The sequence below is a fragment of the Phycomyces blakesleeanus genome (genome assembly GCF_001638985.1).
Source record: "Phycomyces blakesleeanus NRRL 1555(-) unplaced genomic scaffold PHYBLscaffold_2, whole genome shotgun sequence".
NCBI lineage: Eukaryota > Fungi > Mucoromycota > Mucoromycetes > Mucorales > Phycomycetaceae > Phycomyces > Phycomyces blakesleeanus.
Window position 1 is genome coordinate 3,394,449 of NW_017265135.1, and position 14,388 is coordinate 3,408,836.

At 32.7% G+C, this 14,388-nt stretch overlaps 5 protein-coding genes across 5 annotated transcripts; 3 read left to right on the forward strand and 2 right to left on the reverse strand.

Annotated features, from left to right (window-relative positions):
- Positions 1-1,269: 1,269 nt before the first annotated feature.
- Positions 1,270-2,128, forward strand: PHYBLDRAFT_157450 (MIZ-type zinc finger transcription factor). Its single transcript, XM_018433616.1, has 3 exons — positions 1,270-1,365; positions 1,440-1,666; positions 1,752-2,128. The coding sequence occupies exons 1-3, from the start codon at positions 1,329-1,331 to the stop codon at positions 1,959-1,961; spliced, it is 474 nt and encodes a 157-aa protein (XP_018298188.1). The 5' UTR covers positions 1,270-1,328; the 3' UTR covers positions 1,962-2,128.
- Positions 2,129-2,985: 857 nt separating this feature from the next.
- PHYBLDRAFT_27815 (hypothetical protein) lies at positions 2,986-4,391 on the forward strand (the record flags this gene model as incomplete). Its single annotated transcript, XM_018439919.1, has 3 exons — positions 2,986-3,189; positions 3,346-3,503; positions 3,714-4,391. The coding sequence occupies 3 exons, from the start codon at positions 2,986-2,988 to the stop codon at positions 3,916-3,918; spliced, it is 567 nt and encodes a 188-aa protein (XP_018298189.1). The 3' UTR covers positions 3,919-4,391.
- Positions 4,392-5,592: 1,201 nt separating this feature from the next.
- Positions 5,593-6,523, forward strand: PHYBLDRAFT_106313 (glycosyltransferase family 62 protein; the record flags this gene model as incomplete). The annotated part of the gene is made up of 2 exons (XM_018427942.1): positions 5,593-6,199; positions 6,258-6,523. 2 exons carry the CDS (start codon positions 5,593-5,595, stop codon positions 6,521-6,523), a joined length of 873 nt encoding a protein of 290 aa, XP_018298190.1.
- Positions 6,524-8,641: 2,118 nt separating this feature from the next.
- PHYBLDRAFT_185077 (hypothetical protein) lies at positions 8,642-10,453 on the reverse strand. The gene is made up of 2 exons (XM_018439026.1): positions 9,426-10,453; positions 8,642-9,179 (listed from the first exon to the last, which is right to left on the reverse strand). The coding sequence occupies exons 1-2, from the start codon at positions 10,144-10,146 to the stop codon at positions 8,938-8,940; spliced, it is 963 nt and encodes a 320-aa protein (XP_018298191.1). The 5' UTR covers positions 10,147-10,453; the 3' UTR covers positions 8,642-8,937.
- Positions 10,454-11,786: 1,333 nt separating this feature from the next.
- Positions 11,787-13,943, reverse strand: PHYBLDRAFT_185078 (hypothetical protein). Its single transcript, XM_018439027.1, has 7 exons — positions 13,762-13,943; positions 13,557-13,631; positions 13,292-13,453; positions 13,081-13,234; positions 12,684-12,994; positions 12,505-12,613; positions 11,787-12,427 (listed from the first exon to the last, which is right to left on the reverse strand). Exons 1-7 carry the CDS (start codon positions 13,861-13,863, stop codon positions 11,859-11,861), a joined length of 1,482 nt encoding a protein of 493 aa, XP_018298192.1. The 5' UTR covers positions 13,864-13,943; the 3' UTR covers positions 11,787-11,858.
- Between the last annotated feature and the right edge of the window lie 445 nt (positions 13,944-14,388).

Below are 14,388 nucleotides of genomic sequence, written 5' to 3' on the forward strand. Positions count from 1 at the left end.
TTTTTTTTTGTCTTTAGTATTTTATATCTACATTTCATTTTTTCCTTTTTAAGATATTAAATGAGTTTATTTATTTATTTCTCGGCTAATGTATAAATGTACAAATGTACAATTGTACAAATGTATTAAATAAATTAATAAATGTACATGGATTTGTAGACACCTTCAAAACTTTTCTTGTTAAAAAAACCAGTACTTGCCACAATCCAAACATATCTGATTCAGCAAGGATTGACTAATGAGAGAATACCAGGTAGAAATACACTAATTGCTGATCATGCTCGAAAGTTGATTGAGATAATTTATCCTGGATATCCTGCTGGAAGAGCAAGGGAGATTGGATTTAAAGAAGAACGCCAAGGGTATGTTTGTTTTATATATGTATATAAAAGAAGTAAAAAAATCAAGGAAACCGTATATATATAAGGGTTAAATTCCCCCTCCCCCCTCCCCTCTCTCTCTCTTCCCCCACAAACAAAAACAAAAACTTATATATATATAATACAATAGGTCAAGAAGATCCAGAGAACAAGAATCGGTTGCATACGATCATCTATTTACAAATGACCTCTTTGAACGCCAAGAGGAAGTATTGCGAGTGAATGTGAATTGGAAAGAGATCGGAACCACTGCAACCGCAAGCCTTTCTGCCGAGAAGCTGGTCAAGGTTGGGGTTTTGCACAAGAAAGCCAAAAAAGATTTTAGACTTCACATGTATTTTTGGTTGTCGGCTCGGTTGGTGCTCAAGCCAGAACTGGAGTCATTTAGTATCAATGGAGAATCTTCTTGGACAGACGAAGACAAAGTAAGTCAAATAAAAGAAAGTAAATTTGTTTAATGTACACACACATATACTTATTTTTATTTTAAAGAAATCAATATATGAAGGATTTCAGCACGTCGATATTACTGAAAAGTTGGATTGGGATGCATTTCTAGAAGACAAAATTCCAGAAAATATTGTGGTGGACCTTGAATTTTTAGGCCGAGTGCCTCCGTTGAAACACATTACTGTCTGCACAACATGGAGAAAGACCCCTGAAGAGGTACTATGTTTTAGAGGTTAGATCTATCTATCTATATATATGTATGTGTATGTGTGTGTGTGTGTTCTAAAGTGAGTCCTTATTCTTTATATCTATTTTCTTTGGGATCTATTGGCTTATTAGCTGCTGAGCCAGACATATTTGAATAGTGCCACTGGACTCATATCCAGGGCAATGGAAACCAGTAAAGCTATTGACAAAACGCAAGAAAAAGCCGTCGAGATTTTGTCCAGATATCCAATAAAAGAGCGAAGTGAGGTGGCCAAGGCACAAGATATCTACATGTCATGTGCAGATATTTTTTCCGGATCATGGACTCGTAAGTACTTCTTTTTATTAATAATAATAATAATGAATCAAATTGACTGATACATATATATATATATTGGTTAGAACATAGATCAGGCGGTGGAGGTGAGGATGAAGATGATGATATTGTTGTTGGAGATGAGTTTGTATCTGCCATGGATCCAATTTTACTTTCACGTATGGAACATCCTGCTCGAGGTATATATTGTACCCATGCGGCCTGCTTCGATGCCAGCATCTTCTATAGTCTGGTGGCTAGAATGAAGGCCTGGAAATGTCCCCACTGTTTTATTCAAATTAAAGGAATTCAGGTAAGTGACAATAGAAATAGATATGTATGTAAAGAAAGAGATTAAAAGAGGAACTGGGTAATTCTTAATATATGTATATATGTAGGAACTCTACATTGATTACGCTATGAAGAGAGCATTGATGAAATACCAAGACAGCGATAGATTGGTACTGTGTGGCGGAGAGTACTTTGCAGATGTTAATATCTCAATCTCCAAAACCAGTGACACTATTGCAAATCATGATTCATCAGACAGTGAAGATGAGGAACGTCCTTCAAAGAAGTCAAGGCGGGCAAGTGTAATTACTGTCTAAGGATCTATATTCATGTTTATATCTTCAAGTCAAATAATAATAATTATAATAAAAAAAAACATATATAATATATGTAATGCCTAAAGAAAGGAGATCTGTTTGTAAATTTTTAGATGGTCCTGGCGCGGGGTCTGTGACACAAAGATGTAGAAATTCGAATATCTTTCAAAATAATAATAAGAATAAAAAAAGAAAAAAAAGGGTTTTGCCTTTACTTCAATATACTACATTACAAGCAATTTTTTCATGTTAAATTTTCTGGACTGATAATACAATTACTTCAAAGGCTTCTTTACAAGAGCTTCATATATATATATATATCTAAATATATATTAAAGATTTTCAGTCCAAGAAACTAAAAAAAAAAAAAAAAGATGAAAGAGAAGAATCTGTGTAACTAAAAATCCGAATTTTTGTAAAATAAAATTAAGTAGGCGATAAATAAGTATATACTCATTTAAACGGCGATAGTAATAAATCGTATTTGTATTTTTTGTGTAAATTTAACGCAAATAATATCCATGTAAATTAATATTTTTGCTGTATAGAGAAATCTTGTTCTTTTTTGAAATAGGTGTATAAAGTAGCTTAATACTCAATCTGTGGCTTTTTTGTTTACACATTCTTCTTTTTCTCCTTGTACTTTAAAGAAGAAGCCAAAAAAAAATTAAGAAACTGAAAATGTATTTTATTTCTAGTTGAGTACATCTGGGTTTTATTACGCTAATCGGACATATAATAATTCAAGGTACGATATTCTTACTTGAAGTAACGCAAATAACTCATAAAAAAAAACAGTACCTGCTATTGTTTTTTTTTTTTATATGTATATATATATATTTTTTTAAGGTAAATTGTGATTAGAGAAAATCTGTTTCTCTCTCTCTCTCTCCTTTTGCTCTTTGACCAGGCACATTCGCTATTTTTTGTTTATATATATATTTATTTATTTATTAATCAAATAAATAATTAAATAAAAATAGATAGATAGATAGATAGATTTTTATATATATATATAAAAGATATGAAGTTGTTCAAGTCCATTCACAACTTCAACTACGAATGGAGTCTGGTCTCTGCAGCCAATTGGCAAAAATACCCAAATGAAAACTGTCCTCATGTCCAGCATGTCGATGTCCTCAATCGATTCGTTGACCCTGAAACCGGAACTCTCACAACAGAGCGTATTATTACTGTAGACCAGAAAGTACCTTCTCTTTTACGTAGAGTAAGTATTGCTAATATTAATTATTATTATTTTATTTTATTTTTATTTTTTTTGGGGGAGGGGGGGAGTCTTGGAAATACATACATATATATAAAAACAAGTAATCGCGAACCAAAACGATAAAGTGTTTTAATTAATCAAATACATAAATTATAGATTCTTGGTGCAGACACTACACAATACGTTCATGAAACATCAACAATCGATCCAAAAACCAAAACATTGAGTATGAAGAGTAAAAACCTGACACTTTCCAACCTGTTGACGATTGAAGAGACTATTGAATACACTGAACATCCCGAAGATCCCCAACAGTAAGCATTAGAAACCTTTTTTTATATATATATATATTTCTCAGGGATAGTAGTAATAGCATTAGGGGCAGTAATAGCAGTAGTAAGAAGTAGTAAGAAGTGGTAGCAAGTAACCCACAATATATATATATATATATATGTATATTTGAAGCTTGGATAAACCTAAATCTATGTATAAAATCTTAATCCATTTTATTTTACTTTCTATAGAACTCAGTTCACTCAACAAGCAGCCATTTCTGCTGGTAGCCTGGTATCACGTTGGTCTGGAATTGTAGAAGAATTGTCTCTCAAGCGATTCAAGGACAATGCGGCAGTTGGTAGAGAGGGTTTCTGTAAAGTATTAGAACGATTCGTTGTGATGGCCGAAGCGCAACACAAACCAGTGTCCTCGACCACCGACACGACAAGCTAAAATATAACACAAAACGTACACGCACACGCATATATACACAACTCATACACACAGTACATTCACTCACCCACTCACTCACTCACTCACTATACACACACACACATACATATATATATATATATATATATATAGATATATGGGTGTGTGTATACGTGTATAATTTGCACATGTCAAATTCTCTCTCTCTCTTTCTCATCGTTCTTTTTATTACTATTTCTAACCCTAAAAATTCCTATTTATCATTTATTTTCTTTCTTTTTGTCATTTTGTCATTTTGCAACCCCAAACCTCCTTCATCAAAAGAAGAAGAAAAATGAATCAAAACTCACTCCAAAGGAAACCCAGAAACAAAATCCATTAGATCATACTTTTATTATTCGTATTTTTATTCTTGTTCTTGTCCTTGTTCTTGTTCTTTCAAACGCTCTATTTCATTCCACAGAATTCATATATAATATTATCAGTATTATTCCAAAAGAAAGGCTAAAAGAAAAGAAAAGAAAAGATTTATACAAAGGTGTACATTTATTTTATACTGTATTTTCACTAATGTTTTTAACATAAAATAAATAAATAAATAAATTTTAGACCAAAAAAAAGCAAGTAAGAAAGACATTTAACTAACCATATAATTCAATTCAAATCAAACAAACCATGAAAACCCCCCTCTCCACTTCCTTTCCTCACTTGAAGTTTATATATATATATATATCAATATTGTAATTTCGTACATGTGTGTGTGCCCATAACCGGAGATATAAGCGGTAATTATATATTTATCTATTTTACTTTTTTTGTCTCATAAATTAGTATCGACGATTGAAATGTACCGACATATCTTCGATTGTTACACTGGTAAGTCTCCTTTCCTGGATTAAGAACGACAAGAGAAATATGAACAGAACAGAAAAAAAGCAGGAATTAAAGCAAGAAAGCAAGCAAGAGTAAAGAGGTACTAGTATATAAATATGTATGTAAAGAAAAAGAAAAAAGAAGAAGAAGAAGAAGAAAATTATTGTGCGATGTTTAAAGCTTGTTAGTATCTTGATAGAATTTAAGCTGTCCAATTCTTTATTTTATCCATCTATCTATTTAAGCATACATATACAAGCATATATATGTGCGTATGCGTACGCGTATGCGTATGCGTATGCGTGTGTGTATGCGTGTGCGTGTGCGTGTGTGTGTGCGCTTATATGTATATGTACATCAAGTCCTTTATTTCCTCCCCTTCTCCTTCCCTACCCCCTGTTAAGTAATTATATATATATATATATCTTTCTTTATACTCTCTTCCTTCTTGCTCTTCTTCTTGCTCTTCTTCTTGCTCTTCTTCTTCTTCTTCTTCAAGTTTATTTATTTGTTTTTGTTTGTTTGTTTGTTTGTAAATTTGTTTATTTATTTGTATATATAGATATATATTTAGGAGTGTGTGTGTGTGTGTGTGCTGTACATATATATATATTATTGGTTATGATTTTCAATTCACGCATTCAGCTTACCACTGTCGCACTAATCGGCTCTTGTCTGACTTGCTGGTTAATCTTATCCACAATCTCATTCTCATTTCCTTGGTGGGGCGAATGGTCATCATCTGTCTGTGATCATCAAGACAGACGAACTCTGCCCTTGAGGACGTCCAGCAATACCCAAACAAAATTCGATTATTATGACATGGATGGTTTGAATACAACCAACCAGGTGCACCATGAGAACAATTTAGAACACGTCCTGATTCTGACGCCATTCAAAGAATCCGCACGCCACATCGAACGTTACTTTGAGAATGTCAATCGGTTGACTTACCCTCACAATCTTATTTCGCTTGCCTTTCTTGTGAGTGATTCCAACGATGGGACGGTTGAGAAACTGCAGGAGTATGCCGGCCGATTTAGATTCCAACAGGAAGCCTGGCAGAGGTTCCGGCGGATATCTATCTTTCAGCGGGATTTCTCATTTGAATTGGCTGGCAATGAGGATCGTCATGCGTTTGAGGTTCAGGTCAAGCGGCGGCAGATTATGGCCAAGAGCCGCAACACGCTCTTGTCAGCCGCCTTGACCGAAGAGATCTCGTGGGTGCTGTGGCTGGACGGGGATGTGATTGAGTATCCTGCGACGTTGCTAGAGGAGTTGATTAGTCTGGACAAGGATATTGTTGTGCCCAACTGTTACTGGCACTCGTACAATGAAGAAGGCGGGTATGACAAGAACAACTGGCAAGAGACGCCTGAGAGTTGGGCACTTCAGAAAACGCTTGAGCCCGAAGATGTGCTGGTCGAAGGTAAATTAGATTGATTGATTTGATGTATACTTAATGTATTTGCATAAATTGATTACAGGCTATAAAGAATTGACTACTCATCGTAGACTGATGATTGATATGAAGGGTGCTGATGATCGCACCGATATATTTTATGCAGTACCACTTGATGGTGTTGGGGGGACGTGTACGTTAGTAAAGGCAGAGGTTCATCGGAACGGGGCTGTGTTTCCACCATTCTCATTCAAACACCAGGTCGAGACTGAAGGGTTGGCAAAGATGGCAAAGGCGCTTGGGTATGAAGTATGGGGATTACCAAATTACCTTGTTTATCATTTTATCTAGTATATATATATATATATATATATATATATATATTGTTAGATAATATACAGGGTGATTTGGCATATCAGAAGGAATAAGGTGGTGCTATATGCAAATCTGTGTCTGTAGTATTAAAATTAATAACCAAGTAACCAGTAGCCAATGATATCAGAAATATAAGTTTTCCTTGTTTAGTCTAGAAACATACGGGTGTAATAAATTCTATTGAATGATGTAGACAGTGTTCTGGGATAAGAGAATCAATATTTATTGACTTTATTTTTTTTCTTATCCAGTGTCAGCACTAGCATCAGCATCATCACCATAATAATAAATAGTCACATTTAAATAAATAAATAAATAAATAAATAAATAAATAAATAAATGAATGAAAAATCCTTTCTTTGAGAATGTATATATACTTTTGTTCATTCATTCAATAAACATTACAAACTTTATTACCATTTTGATTTCTCTATAAAACTCATCTTAAATCTTCTTTATTATTATTATTATTATTATTATTACTATTACTATTACTATTTCTTGCCAGATGATGAATTCAACTTAGCCAAATCTGACATGATCAAACAGATTTAATATCTTGTAACAATTTTAAATATAATATAATATAATATATATATATATATATATATATTGGTTGTTATATGCTGTAATCAATACTTATTATATAACCCTTGTTCAAGACATATAAAGATTTGTATTGTCTTTTTTTGTTTTTGTTTTTTGAATATTGTGAGTTTTATATTGGTGATATACAAATCATGACAACCATATATATATTATATTATTTTATTTTATTTTATTTTATTATTATTATCAAATGTTATTATATATCTGTTTGATTATATTGATCGATAAATTTCAATAAAAGCTGAGAAGGGACCATAAATTATTCTGATGGCATTATTACTATTATTACTATTTTTGATTTTAATAACAAGAAATAAAGATTATCGATTTTTATCTTGTATATATTTTCTCGTGTATCCAGCAATTTTGAAACAAACGTACAGATATTAGATAATCCTTGGTTTTTATTATTATCGTTATTTACTATATTGTATCAAATATTTCACATTTAAATAAAGCAACAAGAATAAGGAAAATGGGGGATTTATTGATTGATTTTCCCATTCTAATACAACTCAACTCTTCATTTCCATTTTACATTTTTTGCACATTGTTCCTTCTTTTTTGGGGTGATTATCATATAGTGAATAATTGAACAAGTGATGTTTAGTAGAACAATAATATTTATTTAGCTAGAATTGTAACTATAAATGCACCTAATTTCTGATGTGTAAATAACGTATATAATATTCTTCTTCTTTTTTTTTTTTTTGTAAAGATAAATTTTAGAAGAATCTGCATTTTTATTTTGAATGCATCCCATGCAATTTCATAAATCTTTTCCAATAATTTTATCGGTAGTGCAAAAAGAAACAAGCAAAATGAACAACAGCCGAATAGAGAAAGAATGATATAGTGTATTTTTCTTTATACACCTATCCACTTAATGTCTTGTATGTCTTTTATAATAAATAATTGAATAAGCAAGCAAGCAAGTAAGCAAGTAAGCAAGTAAGCAAGTAATGCCATGTTATGTTATGTTACGTATTACACTTTGTATTACTTGTGATATAGTGTATTGTTTGTTTTGTTTTTATTTATTTGCGATAGAAGGAGGAGAAATTAAAAGAATCAGATGGAACAAATTAAATAAATCGATAAAGTCCAAAAAGGGAAAAAATGGGGTTTTGAAACAAGTATAGAATATTTTAGATCAACCAAAAAAAAAAAATCAAAAAAAAAATCCAACAAGATAAAATGGAAGAAAAGAAAAGGAAAAAAAAAAAGGGAGTAAAATATATGTATATATATAAAACACAATATAGAAAGAAATAATGAAAATAGGTACATAATTTGTATATAAAAATATTATTCATTCATTCATTCATTCATTCATTCATTCTTTTTTTTTTAAAAAAATAAATAAATAAATAAATAAAGCATCTTTATGTTAAAAAAAAAAAAAAAGGTTCAAAGAGGTAAAAAGTGCAAAAAGTGCAAAGAGTGCAAAAAGTGCAAAGAGTGCAAAAATGGAAAAATGGAAAAAAGGGGAAAATAATAATATTATATATATATATTATATATTCACTATTAGTTGTGACAATACAAGACAAGGAAAATAACAGAAATAATAAGATAGGTAAAGAGGTAGAGAACAAGTAGAAATAAAAAAAAAGAAAAAGAAAGGATGTATGGTACAATAAAAAGGAAAGAGAAAGAGAAAGGGACCAATAGAGAGCAAGAAGTAGATAGATAGATAGATATTTACAAAAAAGGATTGAACGGTAAACTTCTATTGGTATTTTATACCAGACCCGTCTGTATCGTAGAAGAGGTTACGATTAGATGAAAGGAGTATTGTTGATAAATGTGTTTTGTGGATATTCGGCTATTGACTCTGCTGATAATGCTCCTCCTCCTCCTCCTCCTACTCCTCCTACTCCTCCTACTCTTGCTCCTGCACCATCATTGCCATCATTTACACCTATACCACTTGTACTTGTGCTTCCATCTTCATTTCCACCGTCTCCTCCTCTTACTGAGCCCCCTCCGATCCCTCCGCCTTCTTCCCCTCTTGTTATAGCTGGTGGATATGATGGTAACAGAGGTAAATGGGATGATTGTTGTTGTTGATACTGTTGATGATGATACTGTTGGTACTGTTGATATTGTTGATGTTGCTGTTGATGATGTTGCTGCTGCTGCTGATGATGTTGTTGATGATGATGATGTTGTTGTTGCTGTGGTAAATAGGTTTGATTGATTGTATTTGGATTTGGATTTGGATTTGGATTTGAACTTGTGTGTGTGTTTGTATGTGTGTTTGTACTTGTACTTGTACTTGTACTTGTATTCATGTTCATATTCATATTCATATTTGTATTGGTATTGGTATTTGTGTTCGTATTCGTATTCGTATTCGTATTTGTGCTAGTGTTTGTGTTCGTACTTGTACTTGTAGTTGTTGATGTAGTTGTGGTGGTAGTGGTGGTGGTGGTAGTATTAGATCTGGATGGTTGTATTTGTGGTTGTGGTTGTGGTTGTGGTTGTGAGAATTGGTTGACATGCTGTTGGATGTATGAGACCAGATTTTGCTTGATCTCTGTGGCTATTCTCCACTCTTCCCAGACTTCAGATCTAAAGGACTCTATCCGCTCTGGCTTGACCTGCTGGCTGTTCTGCATCTTTGTGAGGACCATGAGTAAAATCTTGCAAAGCCTGGAAAATTTCTGGAAAGTGTCTCCGAGGTATGTGTTTACTTGCTGGATAAATACTTCTGAGCCTAGACGAGGGTCATGATGTAATGCCGTGGGTTCGTATACAGATATCCTAACAGCCGGACAAATCGATGCACTAAAGGACTCTAGTTCTTTTACGATAGCCTTGGCTTGGTGAAGACAGCGTGTAAACTCAATAAAGGCACGGTCATTAAAAGAAAGTCTAGAAGAAGCACTAGCGTCAGAGCGTGGATGACTACGTTGCCGTGGATGAGGACTGATGGTTTGTGATGGTGAATTCGCCGTGGAATTACTTGGAATTCGTGTATACATTTCTTTACTTTTTGATTGTGAATCTTCTACTGCTTCTACTTCTTTTTCTTCTTTTTCTTTTTCTTTTGATTGTGTTGTATGTATGTAATATAGTTATATATATAAAATAAAGTAATAAATGAATTGAGTATAGAATAGAATATTTTGTGTCTTTGGAAAAAAAAATATCTTTTTGAAAAAAAAAATATTTTGAATCTCAACAATAAGAAGAGGATGTTAAAGAAGTATATAAAGTGTATGAAAAAGAAGTATAACAGAAAGTAAATAATAATAAAAAGGCAATAGAAATAAAGTGAGAAGAAAAGAAAGAAACGTAAAATAAAATAAAATAAAAAAGAAAAAAAATATTAAAATAAAAAAAAAAGAGAATGTTATTTTTATATATATATATATATATATATATATATTGTATTATAATTTTATATATAAATGTGTGTATGTAATAAAAATAAAGGGACAAATAGATAGATAGATACATACATTTATGTATTGTATTGTAAAACACTTTTTATAATACACATATACAGGTAACAAAGAAAAAAAGAAGGGCAAAGAACGATTTCCTTGCCTTTTTTTTTTTTTTCTTTTCTTTTTTTTTCTCATTTGCTGTGTTGAAAAATAAAAAAGAGCTTAACCAATAAACTGATGTTGTTCTTTCTTTCTCTTTTACTTACTCTACACTGCCTGTTGGTCGTTTCCATTTCCATTTCCATTTTCAACTTGATTTTTTGCCCAAAATACTAATGACAATAATAAAAATAAAAAAAAAAGGAATTGGCGGTCATTTAATCACAAATGGCGCCCTTTGAAATCAAATTATCGCTTTTGAAGAACTTGTAAATTTGGACGATATTGTCGATTTCCAAAATACACAAAGATCATCAATACTTTGCAAGTCAACATCTCCAAGAACTCTCTACTCTAATGAAATACAATTGTCTTTCTTTATTTCTATAGATACAAGATCAATTTACTATCAGTTCTTCATCCTCGGTATATTTTGCTTACATCATAAATAATCGTTGTCTATCCAAACCAAAAACAAAAACAAAAAAGAAACAGTTCACTCTTAGTAACTATGCTTAAAATAACAAACTTGAAGAAATTAATGTAAAGCTTTGTTTAGCTATTTGAAAACCCCAAGTCTCAAACTGTTGGAGATTTTTATATTTTTTGTTTTTAAAATTAAAATTAAAAATTAAAGTCAAATGACGCATACTTTACCAAGCTTACGTCAACTTATGCCGTAGTATATTTCTTGACCAAGTTATGAAAGAATCCTAGGCACCTTTTCTTATTCTTCTTATTATTATTACAATTAAACAAGGAGTTTAATAGTAATAGAAAAAAAAAGTATAAATTTGGCACATAATACAGCAAATAAAAGGCACTAAATCTAACCACGCCACAAACGCCACGTTATAACTTGTCTGAAAATTGCATGGAGCGCGCGGGGGGGGGGAAAGGTTATGTTAAAGACAGGGCATATACAATTGACATTCTTCAAAAGCAACAATTCGATTTCAAATTACGACACATATAATTAAATAGGAGAATAAACGTTAAATACCCGACATTTGCTTTATCTAATTAGAAAGACAGTATGAAAGTGACCAACTACACTGAATAAAAGAAAGAAAGAAAGAGAGAGAGATGTTTATTTATTTATATTTGTTTATATACATTTTTTGTTTATTTATTTATTGGTTTATTTATTCTTTTCGTTCCTGTTCCTGTTCCTGTTCTTCGTCTTCAGTTTCAGCTTCAGTCTCAGCTTCAGTGCTCTCACTAGCCCTTGATGATATTGCTGAATCATGGCCAAGACAGATTGCTTCATCTTCCTTTGGAGGTTCTGGTTTTGAGGACTGAACCCAGCTCATGACAGTCATTCGTCGAAGGGCTCTTGCCCACCCATTATCACTATTGTTAACCGGTGGTGAGGGTGTTTCTGGCTTTGGAGAAGACATCCAGGATGAAATGGTACTTCTTCTTGGTCTGTTACTATTAACTACCGGTACAGCCGAATCTGCCTTTACTGTTGTTGTCGTCGTTGTTGGTGTTGGTGTTGTCGATTGTCGTATTACAGACTTTTCTTCATGATTCTCTTTTTCTTCATATTTAGGAACCATACTTTGTGGTTCTGGCTCACTTGTTGGTGTGTCGTCGATATTCAAGACATCGACCAATTGGTTATTGTCGACAATCTTGAGCAAAATCTTATTCATGTACAGTGTCAATGCCTTGTTGGCCTCTTGGAGTGTCTTGACTTCTTCAGTCAATTCTAAATAACAAAAAAAAAGAGATATTAAAATATTTATTAAATAATAATAATAATATTGATATTGATATGTAACTTACTATTTACTTGGGCTTGATTTGCATCTGTATCCTGACTTACGACCAACTGCAATTCGGCTGCTAGACTTGTAGGATTAGCTGTCTGTGACGGTTCTTCTGGTTCTACGCCCTATTGAAAATATCAATTATCAATTAGGTAGGTTTATTTTTGAATTCCTATGTTTTTTTTTGTGGGTTACCTTGTTGAATATTTCAGTCATGGTCTTTTCGTGAAGCAATAGTTGGTATCCTTCATTGTCTTCCATCAGAGATGCATTGAGTCTTTTGATCCCCTTGAGTTCGTCTTCAAGCCATGCGACACGATGGGCTTGTGCTTTTGTGGTCATGATAGCCTCATGAGCCAGTCTCTTTTGCTGCTGCAATTCGGTCTTTACATCCAAAATAACCTTTTCTTGGGCGCGGATCTTGGCGTCTCGGCACGACACGGTGTCTGTAGTAAGGGCACGGCGGTCCTCAAAGATGGGACTCATGCCTGCACAAGTTCCCCAATCTGGAAGTTAAAATGATAGTTACATACATAATAATTTTTTTTTTAAAAAAAAAAAAAAGTTTGTATTGTATTGTAATTTTACTTACTTTTGGCTGTTTCGGGTGTGTCCCAGATATTGGAGGCTGTTGCACTCCGGGTTCGCCTTGGATTCTGTTTCTGAATGGCCCATCTTTTGATTTCACCCCGTAGTTCGGCTTCACGCTGTTGCCACAGGGTTCTATCATTCTCATGGTTACGCAACTAAAGAAAGAAAGAAAGTCAAATCTTAATGTGTTTGTTTGTGTTATTCTTTCTTACCTCACTTTCCAATCTTTTTTCAGCTTCCTTTTTTAGTCGCGTCATGGTTTGCATTTCTTTATGGGCGTGGGCAGTTTCCTGTTCTTGTGCGTAAAGTTGTGATTCCAATCGTTCCTGAATTTTTCTGCTATTTGAAATTTCTTCCTTCATGATCATCATTGTCTATTTGAATTTTAGTTTTAGTTTTAGTTTTTGTTGTTGGTGTAGTGTGTATTAAGGATAAGGAGAAAGATAGAAATAAAGAAAAAGAGGATTTATAATTTACTTTTCGTAGATAATCAGCTTCGATTCCAAGTGCGCGAAACTCGTCTTGATTATCCTGCATTTGCGCTCGATGTTCCTATAAGACACAAACAAAGAACAAGAACAATAATAATAATAATAATAGTTAATACATGTACATTATGTATGTATGTATTTATATGATGCATAGAGTGCATATAAGCTAAAATTTATATGTATATATGTACTCTGTTACTTGCAGTCATGGTGTCATGCTGTATCTTTGGGATTTGGATTTCAAGGACCCGAATAATGTCTGTTATGTCGAGGGCTAAAGGAGACACAGTCATATTGTTTTTTGTTGTTCTTCTTTATTGTGGTTGTTGTGTATGAAAAGGAATATCTCTTTAGGGACTTTTAAGAAAATGATAGTAAATGATAGCAAAGTAAGAAAAAGAGGGAAGAGAGAAAGAGAAGGAAGAGAGAAAGAGATAGAGATAGTTGAATTAAAATAGAAGAAGTTGAAGCCATAAAGGGGAAACTAAGAAGGGATGAAAAAAAAAATATAGAAAGAAGGGGGGAGGAGAAATAAGGAGAAGCGGATAGACTATAAACACAATAAACACAAAGCCGGATCATAGCAACTGTTTATATAAATTTATATTTATAATTTCTTTACTTCTTGTGAGTGTTTTTACTTGCAGTAGAGTGCATTGAATTGCATAACACATCATCAAAGCCTTCAAGACTGATGATTTAATTCAATTCAATTCTTATATATATACACTATTCATCTTCTTTGACTTTTATCCATCTTGAATATGAACACAAGAAAAAGAAAAGAAATTCAATCCGCATGGCCCGAAATGTGAGTT

Bases quoted from the DNA above. Each gene is read 5' to 3' on its own strand.
- PHYBLDRAFT_157450 (XM_018433616.1), top strand. From the start codon at position 1,329: ATGTCATGTGCAGATATTTTTTCCGGATCATGGACTC. The intron at 1,366-1,439 runs GTAAGTACTTCT...TATATTGGTTAG, and splicing joins TTTTTCCGGATCATGGACTC to AACATAGATCAGGCGGTGGA. The intron at 1,667-1,751 runs GTAAGTGACAAT...GTATATATGTAG, and splicing joins TTCAAATTAAAGGAATTCAG to GAACTCTACATTGATTACGC.
- PHYBLDRAFT_185077 (XM_018439026.1), bottom strand. From the start codon at position 10,146: ATGTATACACGAATTCCAAGTAATTCCACGGCGAATTCACCATCACAA. The intron at 9,180-9,425 runs GTACAAACACAC...CATATCCACCAG, and splicing joins AAGTACAAGTACAAGTACAA to CTATAACAAGAGGGGAAGAA.
- PHYBLDRAFT_185078 (XM_018439027.1), bottom strand. From the start codon at position 13,863: ATGACTGTGTCTCCTTTAGCCCTCGACATAACAGACATTATTCGGGTC. The intron at 13,632-13,761 runs GTACATATATAC...TGTGTCTTATAG, and splicing joins CCATGACTGCAAGTAACAGA to GAACATCGAGCGCAAATGCA. The intron at 12,428-12,504 runs GTAAGTTACATA...TTTGTTATTTAG, and splicing joins AAATCAAGCCCAAGTAAATA to AATTGACTGAAGAAGTCAAG.